The 17500-nt window shown below is 42.4% G+C and overlaps 1 protein-coding gene across 1 annotated transcript in view; it reads left to right on the forward strand.

Annotated features, from left to right (window-relative positions):
- The window catches only part of LOC145405008 (glutamate receptor ionotropic, NMDA 2B-like), a 215487-nt gene that overhangs the window by 146973 nt on the left and 51014 nt on the right, over nt 1–17500 (forward strand). The window contains exon 13 of the mRNA XM_080276508.1: nt 5865–5977. Coding sequence (XP_080132634.1) covers nt 5865–5977 — 113 coding nt within the window. The remainder of the gene's footprint in view (nt 1–5864; nt 5978–17500) is intronic.

Below are 17500 nucleotides of genomic sequence, written 5' to 3' on the forward strand. Positions count from 1 at the left end.
CCTCCCTCTTTCCTTCCCTTCCATCTTCCTTAATTCCTTCCTTCCTTCACTCATTCATTCATTCATTCTTTTCTTCCTTCCTCCTTTCTTCCAAGGTTTTTCTCTCCTTCCTCCCCTTCCTTCTTTCCTACCTTCTCTCCTCCCTCCCTCCCTCCTCTCTTCTCCCTCCCACCGTTTTTCTCTCGTCTCCTACATTTCCCTCCCTCACTTCTACCCCTCCCCTCCCACCCCCCCTCGCTACCCCTGCAATCTAATTCCAAGACCCCATTACTGAGAGAGAGAGAGAGAGAGAGAGAGAGAGAGAGAGAGGAGGGGGGAGGGGAGAGAAGACGGGATTGCGATAAAAGAAGCACGAGACAGATAGCTGGCAGGAAAAACCCAGAGACAGATAAACAGAAATAGGGGATGAGATAAATGAAAAGAAACCCAAGGCGAGACAAAGCTAGATATAGATACACATAGATATATAGCTGGAGTGAGAGGGGGGTTAGATAGACAGATAGACCTATATATACTGTGTATCTATCTATCTGTCTATCATAGAAAAAAAAAAGTAAAGATTTCTGGAAAGAAAAGCAATCTGCTGAAAGAGCGACAGATGATAATTGTGATGTGTTTGTGTGTGTGTGTGTGTGTGTGTGTGTGTGTGTGTGTGTGTGTGTGTGTGTGAGAGAGAGAGAGAGAGAGAGAATCAATCACTAGTTTAGGCCTCACAAAATAACAATTAGTTAGCCACTCCTCTGGGCTGACCTGTTTATTTCATTGTATTATTATTATTATTATTATTATTATTATTATTATTATTATTATTATTATTAATTCTTATTTTCATTATTATTATTATTATTATTATTATTAATTAATTAATCTATTCAACATTATTATTATTATTATTATTATTATTATATTTATTATTAATATTATTATTATCATTAATGTTATTATTATTTTGCATATTATTCTTCCTGCCATCAGACGATTTTATTCCGGGATTTACACAACATACAGACCCATTCAGTACGATGGCGTGATGCTGCTGGCGAGGGACGTGTGGGGGAGAGAGAGAGAGAGAGAGAGAGAGAGAGATAAGAAGTGTATCTCCTCAAGGTCCAGGAGATTAACTTTGCTCTCTCCCTCCCTCCAAATCTCCCTCACTCCTCCCTGTCTCTCCTCCTTTCCTTCCCTCCCTCCCTCTCCTCCTTTCCCTCCCTTCATCTCTAACTACCTCTCTCCTTAACTTGCCCCCCTCCGTCCCTACCTCTCTCCTTTCCTCCCTCCATCTCTCCTCTGCCTCCCCATCTTCCTCTCTCCCTCCTCATGTCCCTCTGTCCTCCACTTCCTCCTCTTCCTCTTCATCCCTTCTACCCTCCCTCCCTCCTTCTCTCTCTCTCTCTCTCTCTCTCTCTCTCTCTCTCTCCCCTTCAGTCCTTCCTACCCTCCTTCATTCCGTCCTTTTTTTTTTCCCTCTAAGTTCCTTCATCCCTTCCCTCGTTCACTCCTTCACTCCTTTCCTTCCTCCCCCTCCCTCTCTCCCTCCCTCCCCCCCTCCCTAAATACATCCCTTGGGTCTCAACAACAGCACATTCTCTCTCTCTCTCTCTCTCTCTCTCTCTCTCTCTCTCTCTCCCCCTGTCAATTTCCCCTTCTTTTCCCCTCTTCTCTCTCCCGTCCACCCCTCGCCTCCTCTCTTCTCGTTTCCCCCCACCTTCATCTTCCCCCCCCCCCTGTTTTCTCCTCCTCCAATGCTTCTCTCCCCTTTATCTTCCGTGTCTCCCATTCTCTTATTCATCCTCCCCTCCCCTCCCTCCCTCCCCTCCCCTCCCCTCCCCTCCCCTCCCTCCCCTCCCCTCCCTCCCCTCCCCTCCCCTCCCCTCCACGATTCCTCTTTCCCTCTCCAAATATCTTCCTTTTCTTCACTCCTCCGTCTCCTCTTTTCTTCTCTCTCCGTTTTATCTCCCCCTCCTACAGATTCCCTCTTCCTGCTCCTCTTTATTCCTCTTCCTCCTCTGCTTTCCCCTCCACTCCCCTCTCTCCCCCTCCTTCTCTTTTCTCTCCCCACCTTTCCCCTCCCCACAGACCTTCCCTTCCCTTTTTTCCAGTTCCAGTTCTTTCTCTGTTATCTTCTTTTATCTCTCCTCCTCTCCCCCTCCCTCCTATCCCCACCGTCACTTCCTCTTTCCTCTCTTCTCCCTTCTCTCCCTCTCCTCTCCCCCCTCCCCTCTCTCCTTCCATTTATCCATTCCTTCTATGCTAATTCTCTCTTCTCTCTCCCTTCCCCTCCCCTCCTTCCATTCCTTACCTATATTCTCATTCCCTTTTCTTCCCTCTTCCTTTCCCTCCCAGTTCCTTCCCCTCCCTTCCTTTCTGTCGTAAAATAAGCATATTTCCCCCCTCCCACTCCTTCCTCTCTCCCTTTTCTCTTCCTCTTTTTTTTCCATCTCCAATTCTGTCTCATCTCTTTTTCTCCCCATCTCCTCCTTGTCCCCCTCTTTCCCCTCTCAGCTTTCCCTCTTATTCCCTTCTCTCCTCGCCTTATTTTCCCTCCCCCACTTCTCCCTCCTCCACCACTCCTCCCCCTCCCTCCTTCTTCACTCTTCCTCTTCCCTCCCTCTCTTTCCTCTCCACCTCATCTGCCATCCTCTTCCACAGCCTCTTTCTGAATCCCCTACCCTCATGCTTCCCCCCCCTTCCCCCCTCCCTCTGCCATCACGCATCCCCTTTTTTCTTCCCTCTCGTTCCCCCTTCCCCTCCCTCTCTCATCCTCCCCTCCCCATACTTCTCACCCTCACTACCTTTCCGTTTAGTTTTCCTCTTCCTCCTCCTCTTCCCCTCCCCCTTCCTCTTCCCCCTTCCCCTCGTCGATGGAGTGTAAGGGGTTGCATAGTGAATGAGTATTGCATAGGTGACCCAAGGGGGGTGAGGAGGGTGATTAGGGCACCGTAATGAGGTAGTTCTAGCCGCTTGTTACCACGGCCCCCTCTGGTGATCGTCTGATCCTGCTAACTACGGACGATTTCCCTCAGCTGTTATCCCTCTATACGTCTTCAAAATTACCTAAGTCGTGCTGGTGTAATTGGACTTAGAGCCAATTGGAGGTCAAGATGCAGTAATTAACCCCACCCCTGCAATTAGAGGATTTACAGCCACCTATTTAGCATATAAAGATCGTACGTAATCCCCTGCAGGACCGTGATTTGTCTGTTACCACGTTCTTTCCACGAGAGAGAGAGAGAGAGAGAGAGAGCATCGTTGGTTATCCCCTTCAGTACGAGGGTTTCTTTATTATCCTATTTATGCTGTCATTAGTGAGGTGTAATAATTACCACCTTGTAACATGTCAGATGCAATGGCGCTTTTATTTTGTCTTTTGCCACCAACGCTCAATTTATTCCAGCCAGTCTCCCTCATCGTATTGCCCTCTTGTTTATTGTATTTTACCCTCTTGTTTATTTTGCCCTCTTGTTTATTTTATTTTTCCCTTTTGTTTATTGTATTTTGCCCTCTTGCTTATTGTATTCTTGCGCCCATCAGATTATTTTATACAGCTTATATGTAGGAGTTTGAAACAATAGCTATGTACCCCCTCAGTATGGTGGCTTTTTTACTTTATTTTTGCTGCCAGTAGGGGATTTTATGGGGATTACTGATGACAACAGGGAGGGAGGAAATTACAAACGGTCTCCCTTAGCCCCTTTCACTACTGTGCTTTCTTTACTAACTATCCTTTCATCCCTAGGACCTGTTTTCTAGTTATATTTCTCACATTTTACCCACTTCAGTATATTTATTTAGAAGTGCATAGGGTGTTGGTAAAGCGTTCATTAACCCATTCATTACTAGGTGTATTCCCAAGCTGAATAAAATCGTCTGGCAGCAACACATATTAAGTAAAAATATCGTCACAAAATAAAGTCGAAGATGTGTGGTGGTAAAAAGTTGAAAAAGTCTACGGATTGTTCTACCCATGTTTCAGTATCTCTTCTGTACGTCTCTCTCTCTCTCTCTCTCTCTCTCTCTCTCTCTCTCTCTCTCTCTCTCTCTCTCTCTCTCCATCATCATCATCATATCACCTTCCCAGAAAAAGAAAAAAAAAATCGCAAGAAGCCATCATCTCTATCCTGACTGGCCAAGAGAAAATTCCAGGAGCCAATCAGGAGCCGATGAGTATTTTATAGGGAGCCAATAAGGAGCCAGTTTGTATTTTTAGGGAGCCAGTAGGGAAAGGAGTTGGCACATTCCCTGGACGCATCAGCCAATGAGAGGAGAGAAGAGGGATGCTGTCTATCCAATGAGCTCTGAGTGTTTTCCTCATCAGAGTGGCTTCCTCATCATCATCTGAGCTGTGTTGTGATGCTCTGTTGTGTGGCTGTCTCGTTTTGTGACTCTCTCTCTAATATATATATATATATATATATATATATATATATATATATATATATATATATATAAGTCTTATTTTCTCCTTATTTCTATTTGCCTTCTTCGTGTCTCATAATCTCCTCCTCTCTCTCTTATTTACCCTCTCCTATATTTTCCTCTTCTCTGTTTACCTCCTCCTTCCTGCGTCATAAGTCCTCCGTCTCTCATATTTATTTCTTCATTATTTCCTCTTGCCTTGATTTTTCCTTCTTCCCTCCTTTCCTCTCTTGTTATTATTTTTGTCATTAATTGGCCTCGACTTCTCCTGACTTTCTTCCACTTCCTGCTTCATTATCTTTCTCTTTTTTTAATGTTTTTTCTTCCTGCTTTTTAATTTTCTCTCTTGCATTTCATCGTATTATCTTTAATGGTTTTCTTTCTTTGCGTCCTTTCTGTCGATCATTTTCTCTCCTCATTTCCTTTCACTCATTTCTTTGGTATCTTAATTTCCTTCTCTTCCCTGTTTCCCATTATTTTCTTCTTTCTCGTTTTGACTTACGTATTTTTTCTTGTTACGTGTGTATGTGTGTGTGTGTGTGTGTGTGTGTGTGTGTGTGTGTGTGTGTGTGAGAGAGAGAGAGAAGGTGTTTATTACTTACATTCTTCAGACAATATAAAAGAATCATTTACCACAGTACGTCTGGATATCCCTACTGGTTATGAGCTTCAGGAGAAAGTATGATGTTAGCAGCATCGTTAACCTCCCTCACAGTCCATAGATGGCAGCACTCATATGTCCCTTTCTAGAGATGGCACAGAAACATTGTCCACCTTTAAATTGACGTCACCTTAATTAGTTTCTCTTATTATTAGTAGATGGCATTATAATCTGTGTTTCCTTTCCGTCATGCAAGGGTGTTATTCTGACTGTTTTCCTCAGTTTATAATTCCTGTCTTTTAAACGAAATTACGTCCAGACACATCAGAATTAGTGGTTTTAGATTTTTGACCCTCCTTTGTTTACCTTTCTACAGGGGGAACCATTTTCTCAGATTCCCGGACTTTGGAGCTTTCTTAGTTGTGATGAAAAGGGTGATGGTGCCAGCGTTATCTTTTTTTCCTCTCAGTGGAAAGAATATCCATTAATTTATTTTTCTGTCAATAAATGGCACCACTGTTATTTTGTTTTATTGTATGTAGATGTTACCACTTATGTTTACTACTACTACTACTACTACTATTACTACTACTACTACTGATCTATTCCTGTAGATGGAACAGTTGTTGTTTTTCTCATAGTAGATATCACCATTATTAACATTCTCTCTCTCTCTCTCTCTCTCTCTCTCTCTCTCTCTCTCTCTCTCTCTCTCTCTCTCTCTCTCTCTCTCTCTCTCTCTCTCTCTCTCTCTCTCTCTCTCTCTCTCTCAGTAGAAGGCCCCAATATTACCTACTTTTTTTTCTCAACAGATGGCAGCACTTTCACCTTCTTTTCTCACCCACAGATGGCACCACCCCGGGACCACAAGTTCTCTCTCTTCCGCACGTACTGGCTAGTGTGGGCCGTGCTCTTCCAGGCCGCCGTGCACGTAGACTGCCCCAGGGGATTCACAGCAAGGTACGAACGTGCACTCCCTCTCTCCACACCCACTGCTTCCTCCGTCTCCCTTTTTTTTTTCTTGGTTCTTTTCTCTCTCCTCCTCCTCCTCTCTCTCTCTCTCTCTCTCTCTCTCTCTCTCTCTCTCTCTCCCTCTCTCTCTCTTTTTCTCCACTTCCTCCTTCTCCTTTACTATCCCTCTCCACGTCTCTGCCTTTAAACCCCATCCCCTCACTCCAGGTCTAATATCTCCTCGGTGCGTCAGACATCATGGCTGTTTTACTGATACGTATGCGTTGAAACCTTTGCATTGCTTTCCATTTACTTCAGGGTGTATTTGTCTATCTAGCTGTATTTTTATCTATCAGTCTGTATAAATCTGCTTCATATATAAATTTCTGACCATATTTTCTGACGTCATCATCATCATCATCATCACCATCATCAGCCTGTTCCATTTTAGCCTGGTATAACTAATTCATCTCTACAACACAGTGAGTCTACCTCTTCCTTTCACTCCATCTCTGGGTTGCCACTCCAGTATTCTGATTATCGCATATAAGATATTTGCGACCTTCTTAACGTTGTGTGATTTTTTTTTTTAATATCGTACTTTTCTTTTTGCGTATCAAACCTAACTTTATTTTTTCCATTCCTTTCGAGGCACCAATTTTCAAGGATTTTATTAGACCCTAGAAGTGTGAATAAAAAATTTGAACAGGAAGGGTGTTAGTGATATATAAATTGAATCATTGTAATCTCTAATATAAGTTGTATTATGAAGTCTTTAGTATATATCTGTTTAAATCTTATGGTCGAGAGAGAGAGAGAGAGATAGATAGATAGATAGATAGATAGATAGAGAGAGAGAGAGAGAGAGAGAGAGAGAGAGAGAGAGAGAGAGAGCAAGCAAAGCGCAAGACTGGGAAAAGAGTGGGACAGTGAAACGTGGGTAGAAATAACCGTAGATTTTTCCCTCCTCAGCAGCGGCCTCAGCTTCTGCCTTCCTTACCGCTAATGTACGAGTCAGTTCACATCAGCCTTTTCTCTCCCGGTTCTCTCTCTCTCTCTCTCTCTCTCTCTCTGGCTGCTTCTGTGAGTTATCCATTTCTTTCGCTCTTCAATCACCTATCCATCCACCCCTCCCTCTTTCCTCCCATTGTTCTTCCATCCGTCTATCCACCCAAATTCCTATCCACCTTCCTCTCTATTAGTCAATCCATTCACCTATCCATTTACCACTTCACCCACACCCACACTTACTCTCATACCCACGCCTACACCCACACCCACACCTTCTGTCTGTCTGTCTGTCTGTCTCTGTCTCTCTCTCTCTCTCTCTCTCTCTCTCTCTCTCTCTCTCTCTCTCTCTCTCTCTCTCTCCACACCAGTGATCTCTATAAGGGGTATCCAATCCTTCTCCTTTCACCAGAGTGCATTCCAAATCCCCTCACAGATGACAGGAATCGGATCAACGAATATCTTTGCATCTGCTCTTGGGCCTGGGGGGGTTAGAGTTGGAAATGTTTGGGATTCAATCGTATTTTTGTGGGATTTTGATTTTTTGTGGTGTTGGGGGGGTTGTGATGATTGGTTTTTGGCCTTGTGTTGTTATTATTGTTGTTGTTATTTTCCTTGGGATGTTGTTTCGGTGCTGGTAGTGGTTGTTAATGTTTTTGTTGTTATTACCAGTATTGTACATGTTCATAATCGTCATGACAATAACCAGAAATACTTTGAGCATAATTCAATGAAGACAGAAAGGAATTTAGTATAACGTGAATGACACCCCCTCCAAAATCAGTTGATAAATAGATAAATAAAATAAATCTACTTCTTTAACTTGCTCTAACACAACAATAAAAATACATCTAAAATCCATTCATAACTAAGATTTCATTCTCTTTGACATCTTAGACACATCTCGCCAGAAAAACTGTTAGTGCAGGTAACCTCAGACTTAAGAAGACAGTTTCGGAGTTGGCTAGTTGTGTACCTGAAGAACTTGGGTTAAAAAATTGATAAGTGTGTGTGGGTGGACGGGTGCTGCGTTGCCCACAAGAGAAAAGTTTAGAAGAGCAGTTTTCATGGCAATAGTGATAGGAAAGGGGAGTGATGCAACACTGCGGCCAAGGCAGAGAGAAAAACTGAATAGCGTCTGTGTGAGAAGGGCAGTTAATGAGACGAAAAGACTTTGATTCCAGCCTGTTTAGAAGAGTCGTGTGTATGTGTGTATTAAGGCTCCATCACACAAGAACGAATAAAACCTCGGTGCATTTAAAGCTGTATTGGCTGAATGAATGTAAAAAATAAACACACAAACACAGTAGGAAACAAAAAGGTAGACAGGCATGGTAATGTAAGAAAGCAAACAACCAGACAAAGGCAAACAAACAGACAGACAGAAATCTAGACAGACAGTGGGAGGCATGGATATATAAAAAAATCATACAACCAAGCATAGGCCGACAGACAAACACGCCGACAGTTACACACGGAAGCAGACAGAAAAAAAAACACACACACACGCCGCCAGAGACAGACAAATGGACAGACAGACAGTTAAACAGGCAGGTGCAAAGACATAGATATAAAAAACACACACACACACACACAACCAAGCGAAGCAAGCAGACAGACAGGCGGGCAGGGAGGGAGACAGAAGGGGCGGAGACAGACAAAGAGGTAGTGAAACTTGGGTTGAGAAATGCCTAGACTTTTGCTCTTCCTTAAGTGAGATTCTTTCTCTCCTCTTTCACCTCCTTTCCTTCCTCTCTCCTTTACTTACTCTTTATCTCACCTTTTTGCCCTTATTTCTCTTCTCATGGGCCTCTCTTTCTCTTATCTTTTACCGCTGTTTCTCTCCTCTCTTTTGCCTCTCCCTCTTAATTGTTGCCTCCCATTCTCCTCTTTGTCTTTTGTCTCCCCTTATCTCTGATCTCCCATTCTCTCCTCTTTTTTGTGTCTATCCTCCCTCTTCTAATCTTTATCTCTCACAAGTTCTTCCATCTTTTATCTGTTTCTCTCTTTCTCTATTTACCCTCCTCTTTCTCTTTCTTTTCTTTTTCCACTTTCACTACACTATCATTTTTTCTCTCGTGGTTATTGCTTCTGTCTCCCTGTCTCGTTTTTGTTTTCCTTTCTTTTATTCCTTCATTCCATAAAATTTCCGGCTTCCGTTTTTCCTTCCTTCCCTCCTTCGTTCCCTCTTTCCTTCATTCCCCCCTGCCTTCCTGCCTTCCCTCCCTCCCTCCTTCCTTCCTTCCTTCCTTCCATCATTCATTCAGTCATTCATTCTTTTGATTCTCTCTCTCTCTCTCTCTCTCTCTCTCTCTCTCTCTCTCTCTCTCTCATGAGATTAGATCGAGAAAATTAAATCTACCATCTTGTCAGAACAGTAAAGTGAAAGACTTAGAGAGAGAGAGAGAGAGAGAGAGAGAGAGATTAAGGAATGGGAAAGTTATGACAAAGAATAGGAGAAAGGAGAGCAAAGGCGAAAGGAGAAAATTGGTATAGATAGATAGACATAAATATATTGATAGATAGAGAGATGAAAGGAAGATAGACAAACAAGTACATGAACAGACAAAGAAAGATAGATAGATAGATGGATAGGTGCATGGATATATCAACGAACGAATGAACGAATGGATAGATAAATAAAGAATTCAGATAGATAAAAAGAGACAAAGAAAAGAAGAAGTAAAAACAGAGTTCGATAAGGAAAAGAAAAAAGAAAAAAGGTAAAAAAAAAAATCGTCCTTAATCCCGTACAAATTGGCTGATCCACTAAAGGCAATCTCCAGACCCCCTCCCCCACCCCTACCCCCTCACCCCCCTCACCCCTTCCCTCCACCCCCCACTTTTAACACCGAGATATGCTCCTGTCGTCTTATAGGCAGGGAGAACTCATCCCCCCCCCTCTCTCTCTCTCTCTCTCTCTCTCTCTCTCTCTCTCTCTCTCTCTCTCTCTCTCTCTCTCAAACTTTTATAAATGCCACACATTAAAATAGCATTCCCCCTTTAAAGTATATTCTTAGTGCCTTCGTACAACAATATTTTGCGTGGCAGAGGTGTATCGCTAATATAAAGAATCTACATTGAGGTGTGAACGTGAAAAATAGCTTAAAATATCTCATGTGTATTTTTCTGTGATCTGTGTCGGTGTTATAAAGATACATGCATAACACGAGGTGATATGAGTGCTAGTTTGTGTGTGTGTGTGTGTGTGTGTGTGTGTTTATAAACTCTAAAGGGAGTATTGGTAAAAGATAATATGAATAACACACACACACACACACACACACACACACACACACACACACACACGCAATAAACATTCTCTTATCTACATTTCCTCAGTGCAGATAAACGCAACAGATAACAACTAAGCGAAATTCAGAATGTTAATAGTAAAGAAAAAAGATATATATATAAACTCGAAACGAAAATTAATCATTAAAAATATATCCTTAAGTAAATGACGCCAGAGCCCCTATCCTCATCAGTAATGCTCCCAAACACCTTTTTCGTAAGCGATTTATTTTTCATGGTTCACCTTGCTCTCCTCGTCTGTGTCAAATCATTCTAGTATCACAATGGTCTGCTTATATAATGTGCAAAATGGAACCGATCATCCGTATCCAAAAATAAATCGCTAAGGAAAAGGTGTTAGGGAGCTTCTGAAGGGGAATGGTGTACTTCGGGTCCAGTTATTTTATTTTTTTTATTATTTCTTTTTATTTTGAGGGGTGGCTTTAATGTGGTCAACTCTCTCTCTCTCTCTCTCTCTCTCTCTCTCTCTCTCTCTCTCTCTCTCTCTTTCTCTCTCTCTCTCTCTCTCTCTCTCTCTCAGATACTTCTCTTCCCAACCAACAACAAAACAATAAAAAACAAGTGAAGTGTAAAGAAACAAGAGGAGGAGGAGGAGGAGAAGGAAGAGGAGGAGGAGGAGGAGGAGAAGGAAGTATAAAGAAACGAGGAGGAGGAGGAAGTAAGGATAAAGAAAGGAGGAGGGAGAGAAGAAGGAGGAAATAGTAGGAGGAGAGGGGGAGGAAGAAGTGGAAGCAGGAGAGCAGGGAGGAAATGAGGAGGAGGAGGAAGAAGAAGAGGAAGAGAGGAAAATATGAAACAGGAGGGGGAGAGGAGAGAAGAAGAAGAAGAAAATTAGGTGCGGAGGGAGAAAAGATGGAGGAGGAGGGGAAGGAGGAGAGAGGAAGAAGAGCAAGAGAGGAAGGAAAGACGGACGAGAAGAAGGTGGGAAGAAAGAGGAGGAAGAAAAAGAGAGAGAGGGGGGGAGGGGGAAGGAAAGCTGAGAGGGAGGGAAATAAGGAAGTTGAGGGAGAGATAGGGATAAGGTTTCTCTCCAAGTCCTTATCGTGTTTCCTCCCCCGCCACCACCTTCCTTCCTGCCCTTATTCCTCACTTCCGACGGGTGAGAGAGAGAGAGAGAGAGAGAGGGGGGGGGATAATGGAAGGGAGAAAAGAGAGGGAGTTAGAGAAAGGCAAGAATATAGGGAATAGAAAATGAGAGCTTAGGAGAGAGAGAGAGAAGACAGAGTGCTAAGGATTTGTGAACGTGCCCAGCCTTTCAACCCTTTTCTCTTTCCACACGTGTATTCAAAGTCTTCATTCTTGGGTCTCTCCTTGGATGAATGAAATCGTCTAGTGGGCAGCGGTAACACTCGATCCCTAGCACCCTTTTGACGACCCCGATGGCTTGGTGGGTAGGGGTGGTTGTTTAGGGTAGGCCGGATCATTACGCCCTCAGGAACCCACCCTAAGACACTGGTAGCGGGAATAGAAGAAAAAAGCTATAGACATTTCTTGGATTTGAAGCATGGCGTGTTAATTCATGGTAGTCTCAGATTCGGCCCTTCCGTTTCCATGTCGTGCCACCCAGACGTATGACAGAAATAATAATAATAATAATAATAATAATAGTAATAATAATAACCAGTAATAATAATAATGATAATAATAATAATAATAATAATAATAAGTACCTAAGTAAATAAATACATAAGTAAACAATCAGTATATAAGAATGTGATAGGAGGCGTTAGGAGAAACGCAATGAGGTGGTTTGGCCATGTGGAGAGGATGGAGAGCGAGAGACTGACGAGAGTTTATGTGAGTGAGGAGGAGGGGGGAGAGGTACGGGGAGGCCAAGGATGAGATGGAGGGATGGAGTGGAGAGGTATATGAGAGAGGGGGATGTGAGCTGGGAGCTGGGCAGTGAAATGGCGGGGGACAGGACGACATGGAGGCAATTTGTTTTTGGCCACCCCTTACAGGATTAAGGCGTCTGGCAATAGATAGATAGATAGATAAGAGTATAACAAAACGTCAGCACGTTTCTCAAAATCTTCTTTCTCATCATCAATATAGGAACTTCAAAAATTCGATAACACTGTGTACTCCTTTGTTTCTTTCTTTTTTTAAGTGCTGGTGCGGTAAACATCCGAATTGTTCATCTTTCTTTTTTCTTGTAATATTCAGACAGCCTTCCTACAGTTCCTCTCCTGTCATTGATGCTGTCAGTTTTAATTTATATTTTTGTGGTTTTATAGTTGATGTTATGTGTTGTTTTCACTCTAACTTTTCCCCAGATTTTTATGTCCTATTTTCAGCTTATATCACGAAGAATAAGGCTTTTACAGCCCTATATCCCTTCCATAGCACTTCTTTGTGACTAGCTCTACATCTCATCCGTAGCACTTGTTTGTGATTAGCTCCGCATCCTTTCCATAACACTTCTTTGTGACTAGTACCATATTCCAGTGCTGATCTCTTGTTACAGGTAAGCGTTCAAGATAGGGGAGGTAATTTTAGGCCAAGTTAGAGGGTCGCTGGTTTGTGTCCTTCCTCCATTGTTCCTTTTGTTGTTTATGTAAGTAGGTAAGTTGTAAGTAGGTAGGCGGACTGTAGGGAGGTAGGTAGGGAAGTTAGGTAAGTAGAGAAGCTGTTTGCTTTATTGTTCAGTGGTATGTATGTAGGTAGGTAGGTAGCAAAATAAGCAGGTACAGTACCGTAGGTAAGTAGGTAGGTGGGTGGAATGTAGGGAGGTGGGTGGAATGTAGGGAGGTAGGTAAGTAGGAAGGTTAGATATGTAGAAAAGTAGGTAGGTAGACGGGTGGCTTAGAGAGAGAGAGAGAGATTAAACAAGGCAGCCAAGAGAGTTCTTAGAGCTAGATTTAAAGACAGAAAGTGAGAGAGCTGCTTGATGATATTCTCAGAACACCAAATCTACACTCCATGTTGAATGTGTGTGTGTGTGTGTGTGTGTGTGTGTGTGTGTGTGTGTGTGTTTAACTGTAAGTGTATGTGGTTCTGGATCTCTGAAGCAGCAGTTATGGCTACGTATGTAAGTAAATGTGTATGTATATGTATGCATGATTGGGGCATGTACACCTATTTGCGTATGCGTACACGAATATGTATGCATCAGTGTACGTATCCACGGTCGTGTATGGATTTATATGTCTGTAAGCATGTATGTGTCCATGAATGTATCTGTGTGTACACGTTTGTGCACACCTTGATTATGTGTACCTTTCACTTTTGCCGTCTGACAAGAGAGAGAGAGAGAGAGAGAGAGAGAGAGAGAGAAAGAGAGAGAGAGAGAGAGAGAGAAGGAAGGAAGGGAAGAAAAGAGTGAAGGAAAATAGTAAAGAAAGAATAATGATTAAAACTGTTAGGAAGGAAAGGAGGAATGGAAGGAAGGAAGGAACTGAAGGAAGGAAGGAAGGAAAAGGGAAAACACAGAAGAATGGAGAACCAAAAGAAGGAAGAAGAGAGGAAAAGCAGCAGGAAGGATGTTAAGGAAAGAGGGAAGGGGAAGGAGGGAGGAAGGGAGGAGGTAAGGAAGGTTGAAGCCGAGAGATATTAGATGTAAAGAAAAAGGAAGAAAAGGAGAAAGAAACACAACTAAAGAAAATGAAATAAAGATACGAGAAATCAAACAAGAAAGAAAGAATGGGAGGAAGAAGAGAAATAGAGAGTAAGAAAAGAAAAGAAATGAAAAACACTCAACAAGGAAGAGAAGAAAACAAAGAAGGAAGAAGTTTGTCAGAGAGAAGTGAAGATAAAAGTGAAGGAAAAGAATAGCAGAGAAAAACTGAATTACTTTAAGAATATACAAAGAAACAAGACAATTATTGAAGAAGAGGAAGAAAGAAGAAGAAAAAGGAAGCAGGTGCGAATGAACGAGTGGGGAAAAGGTGAGAGAGAATGGAAGAGAGAGAGAAAGAGAGAGAATCAATTTCGAGCCAGGGAAGAGAGAGAGAAAAGTGACAGAATGATAAGGGGAGGAAGGAAGAAGGTAATGACTTACATATTACAGAGAAAGAGAGAGAGAGAGAGTATGTATGCGTGTGTGTGTGTGTGTATGCGTGTGTGTGTGTGTGTATGCGTGTGTGTGTGTGTGTGTGTGTGTGTGTGTGTGTGTGTGTGTGTGTGTGTACGACTGGGAGAGAGTTACACAGATACACAGACCCCGGGGCCCTTTCAAGGCGGTCTGGCCCTAGTGTTAAAAGAAGGTTTACGAGTTTAAGAGCAAAACAGCAATGGAGAGAGAGAGAGAGAGAGAGAGAGAGAGAGAGAGAGAGAGAGAGAGAGAGAGGGAGGGAGGGAGAGAGAGTAGGGAGGCAAGGAAGAGGTAGAGAGGAGAGAGGGAGGTAGGGAGGAAGAGTAGGAGGAAGCTAGGAGATGAGGAGGGAGAGAAGAAGGGGTTGGAGAGTTGGAGGGAGGGAGAGAACAAAGGGAAGGAGAGAAGAGGAGGGAGGGAGAGATGACAGGGAGGCAGTGAGGGAGGGAGGGAGGAAACGAGAAAAGAGTGGAAGGGAGGGAAAGAGGGAGGGCGAGAAGGGAGGGAGGAAAAGATGGAAGGGGTAGAGGAGAAGAAGGGAGGGAGGAAGGAAGAGACATGAGAGAGAAGGGAGGGGAGGAGCAATAGAAGGAGGAATGGAAGGAGAGAACAGAGAATGGGGGGAGGAGGGAGGGAGGGAAAGAGAACTCTACCTGAATCTCAATACAGTGCATCGGATTTGACCTTGTGTAAGAGGAGGAAGGAGAGAGAGAGAGAGAGAGAGAGAGAGAGAGAGAGAGAGAGAGAGAGAGAGAAAGAGATTATGGAATGTAGAAAGGAAGGAGACGGAGAATAGTGATGATGAAGGAAGGAAGGAAGCAAGCAATGGAGGAGAGAGAGAGAGAGAGAGAGAGCAACAAGGCAGGTCATGCAGTATCGAAAAACAATCTTGAAAACTTAATAGCAAGACACAAGAAAGAGGGTAAGTGCACTAGGCCGCCTTGCCCTCACTAGACGGGGCCAAGGTCTAAATTCTAGGGGGATAAGACGCCTCGTTTCACCTCTTGTTTAGCGATTTGTTTTGCACGTCTCAGCTTAACGTTCTTGTGTGTGTGTGTGTGTGTGTGTGTGTGTGTGTGTGTGTGTGTGTGTGTGTGTGTGTGTGTGTGTGTGTGTGTGTGCCGCAATAGGAAAATGAGGTTGAATGTGCTGGATAGGTTTAATGTGCTGGATAAATCACAATGGAGGAGACGAAACGAAATTCCCTGAGCCATTTCAGTACGAGTCTGAGGCAAGGATAGCGAAGAAGGAGGCTCTCTCTCGCCCACCAGACCCTCCGACTAACGCTCATAGAGGAAAAAATGAGTTGGGAAAAAAAAAATAAGAGGAAGCCTTGCATGAAAATTAAGTATAGAACGTAAGAACATTAGGAAAAAGAGAAATAAGGACAAAAATAAGACAAGGATAGTAAAGAAAAAGCCTCTCCCCTTCCCTCAAACCCTCCCAGGCGAAACTGACAGGAAAAAGGTGAGGAGCAGCACGGAATCTGACTGCCTGCAAATTTTATAGGAAGGGAGAAATTGAAAACATAATATTAAGGCGCGGGAAGTGGACATAAAGTGAAGGCCCAGATAATCAGTGAAGGAGGGACCGAATTGCGTGAGAGAGAGAGAGAGAGAGAGAGAGAGAGAGAGGGGAAAGTGAAATAAGGAACGTGCGTGTTGAATGGGAGAAAGTGAGACAAATGAATGAATTTAAGAAGGAAAGAAGAAGAAAATGAAAGAAGGGTGAATGGAGGAAAAGGGAGAGAGGAAAGTGAAGGGTGAAAGAGAAACTGTTACATCGAAGGAAATGAAAGAAGAAAAAAGGAAGAGTAAAGGAAATGGGGAAGGAGGAAGGAAGGAACATTAAACAAAAAAGGAAAAAAGAAAGAAGGAAGGAAGGTAGATGGAAAGGAGAGAGAAGAGAAATAAAGGAGTGAAGGAGGGAAAATAAAAGAAACAGAGAAAACTAACATAGCTTTGGAAATGAATGAAATGAAGGCAGGAATGAAGGAAATGAAGGCAGGAATGAAGGAAATGAAGGCTGGAATGAAGGAAATGAAGGCGGGAATGAAGGAAATGAAGGCTGGAATGAAGGAAATGAAGGCGGGAATGAAGGAAATGAAGGCGGGAATGAAGGAAATGAAGGAAGGTTTGGTCTGGCCGACACTATGTTGTTAATGGCAGTTTTATGGCAAAGGGGTTGAGGTTAGGTAATGAAGGAAGGAAGGAAGGAAATTAAAGATGTAGTGAAGGAATAAAGGTACGAATGAAGGAAATGAAAAGAAATGAAGGAAATGAAAGAAAAAATGAAGGAAATGAAAGCAGTAATGAAGGAAATGAAAGAAGTAATGAAGGAAATGAAAGAAGTAATGAAGAAAATGAAAAGTAATGAAGGAAATGAAAGCAGTAATGAAGGAAATGATAGAAGTAATGAAGGAAATGAAAAGTAATGAAGGAAATGAAAGAAGTAATGAAGAAGTAAAGACATGAATTCAGGAAACGAATGAAATAGAAGAACGAATTAGAGATGAGAATAAAGAGAAATCTAAACCACTAGAAATAAATAAAAAAAAATAAGCAAATAAAAAATAAAGGAAGAAAATTACTAGACTGACAAAAAAATATAGAAATGAAGGAAAAATGAAAGAAGGCAAAAAGCTAAAGATGTGAAGGAAATGAAAATCACGAAAAAACAAAGACAAGAAGAAAATTAATAAGGAAATGAAGGGAAATGAAAAACACTAAAGGAAAACTATTTATACGGTATATAAAATGAAAGAAGCGAAGCAGAAATTGAAACGGTGAAGGGAATGAAAACCTGAATGAAAGAAATGAAGGAGAAAAATTGAGTAAGAATGAGTGTAAAATTGACGGAAGTGAAAGAAGTGAAAGCCTAAATGAAAGAAGTTAAAGCCTAAATGAAAGAAATGAAGGAAGTGAATACCAAAATGAAAAGTGAAGGAAGTGAAAACTTGAGTGAAAGGAAGTGAAGGAAGTGAATGCCAGAATAAATGAAAAATGATTACTAAAATGAGTGAAATGAAGGGAGTGAATGCCTGAATGAAAGAAATGAATACCAAAATGAAGGAAATGAAGGAAGTGAATGCCAAAATGAAGGAAATGTCTAAATGAAAGAAATGAAGGAAATGAAGTCCGGCCAGGATGGGTCGGGCTGACTCTGTGTGTAGTCAG

Source organism: Coenobita brevimanus, chromosome 65, assembly GCF_032717465.1.
Source record: "Coenobita brevimanus isolate Jiangsu-jjx chromosome 65, ASM3271746v2, whole genome shotgun sequence".
Taxonomy (NCBI): Eukaryota; Metazoa; Arthropoda; class Malacostraca; order Decapoda; family Coenobitidae; genus Coenobita; species Coenobita brevimanus.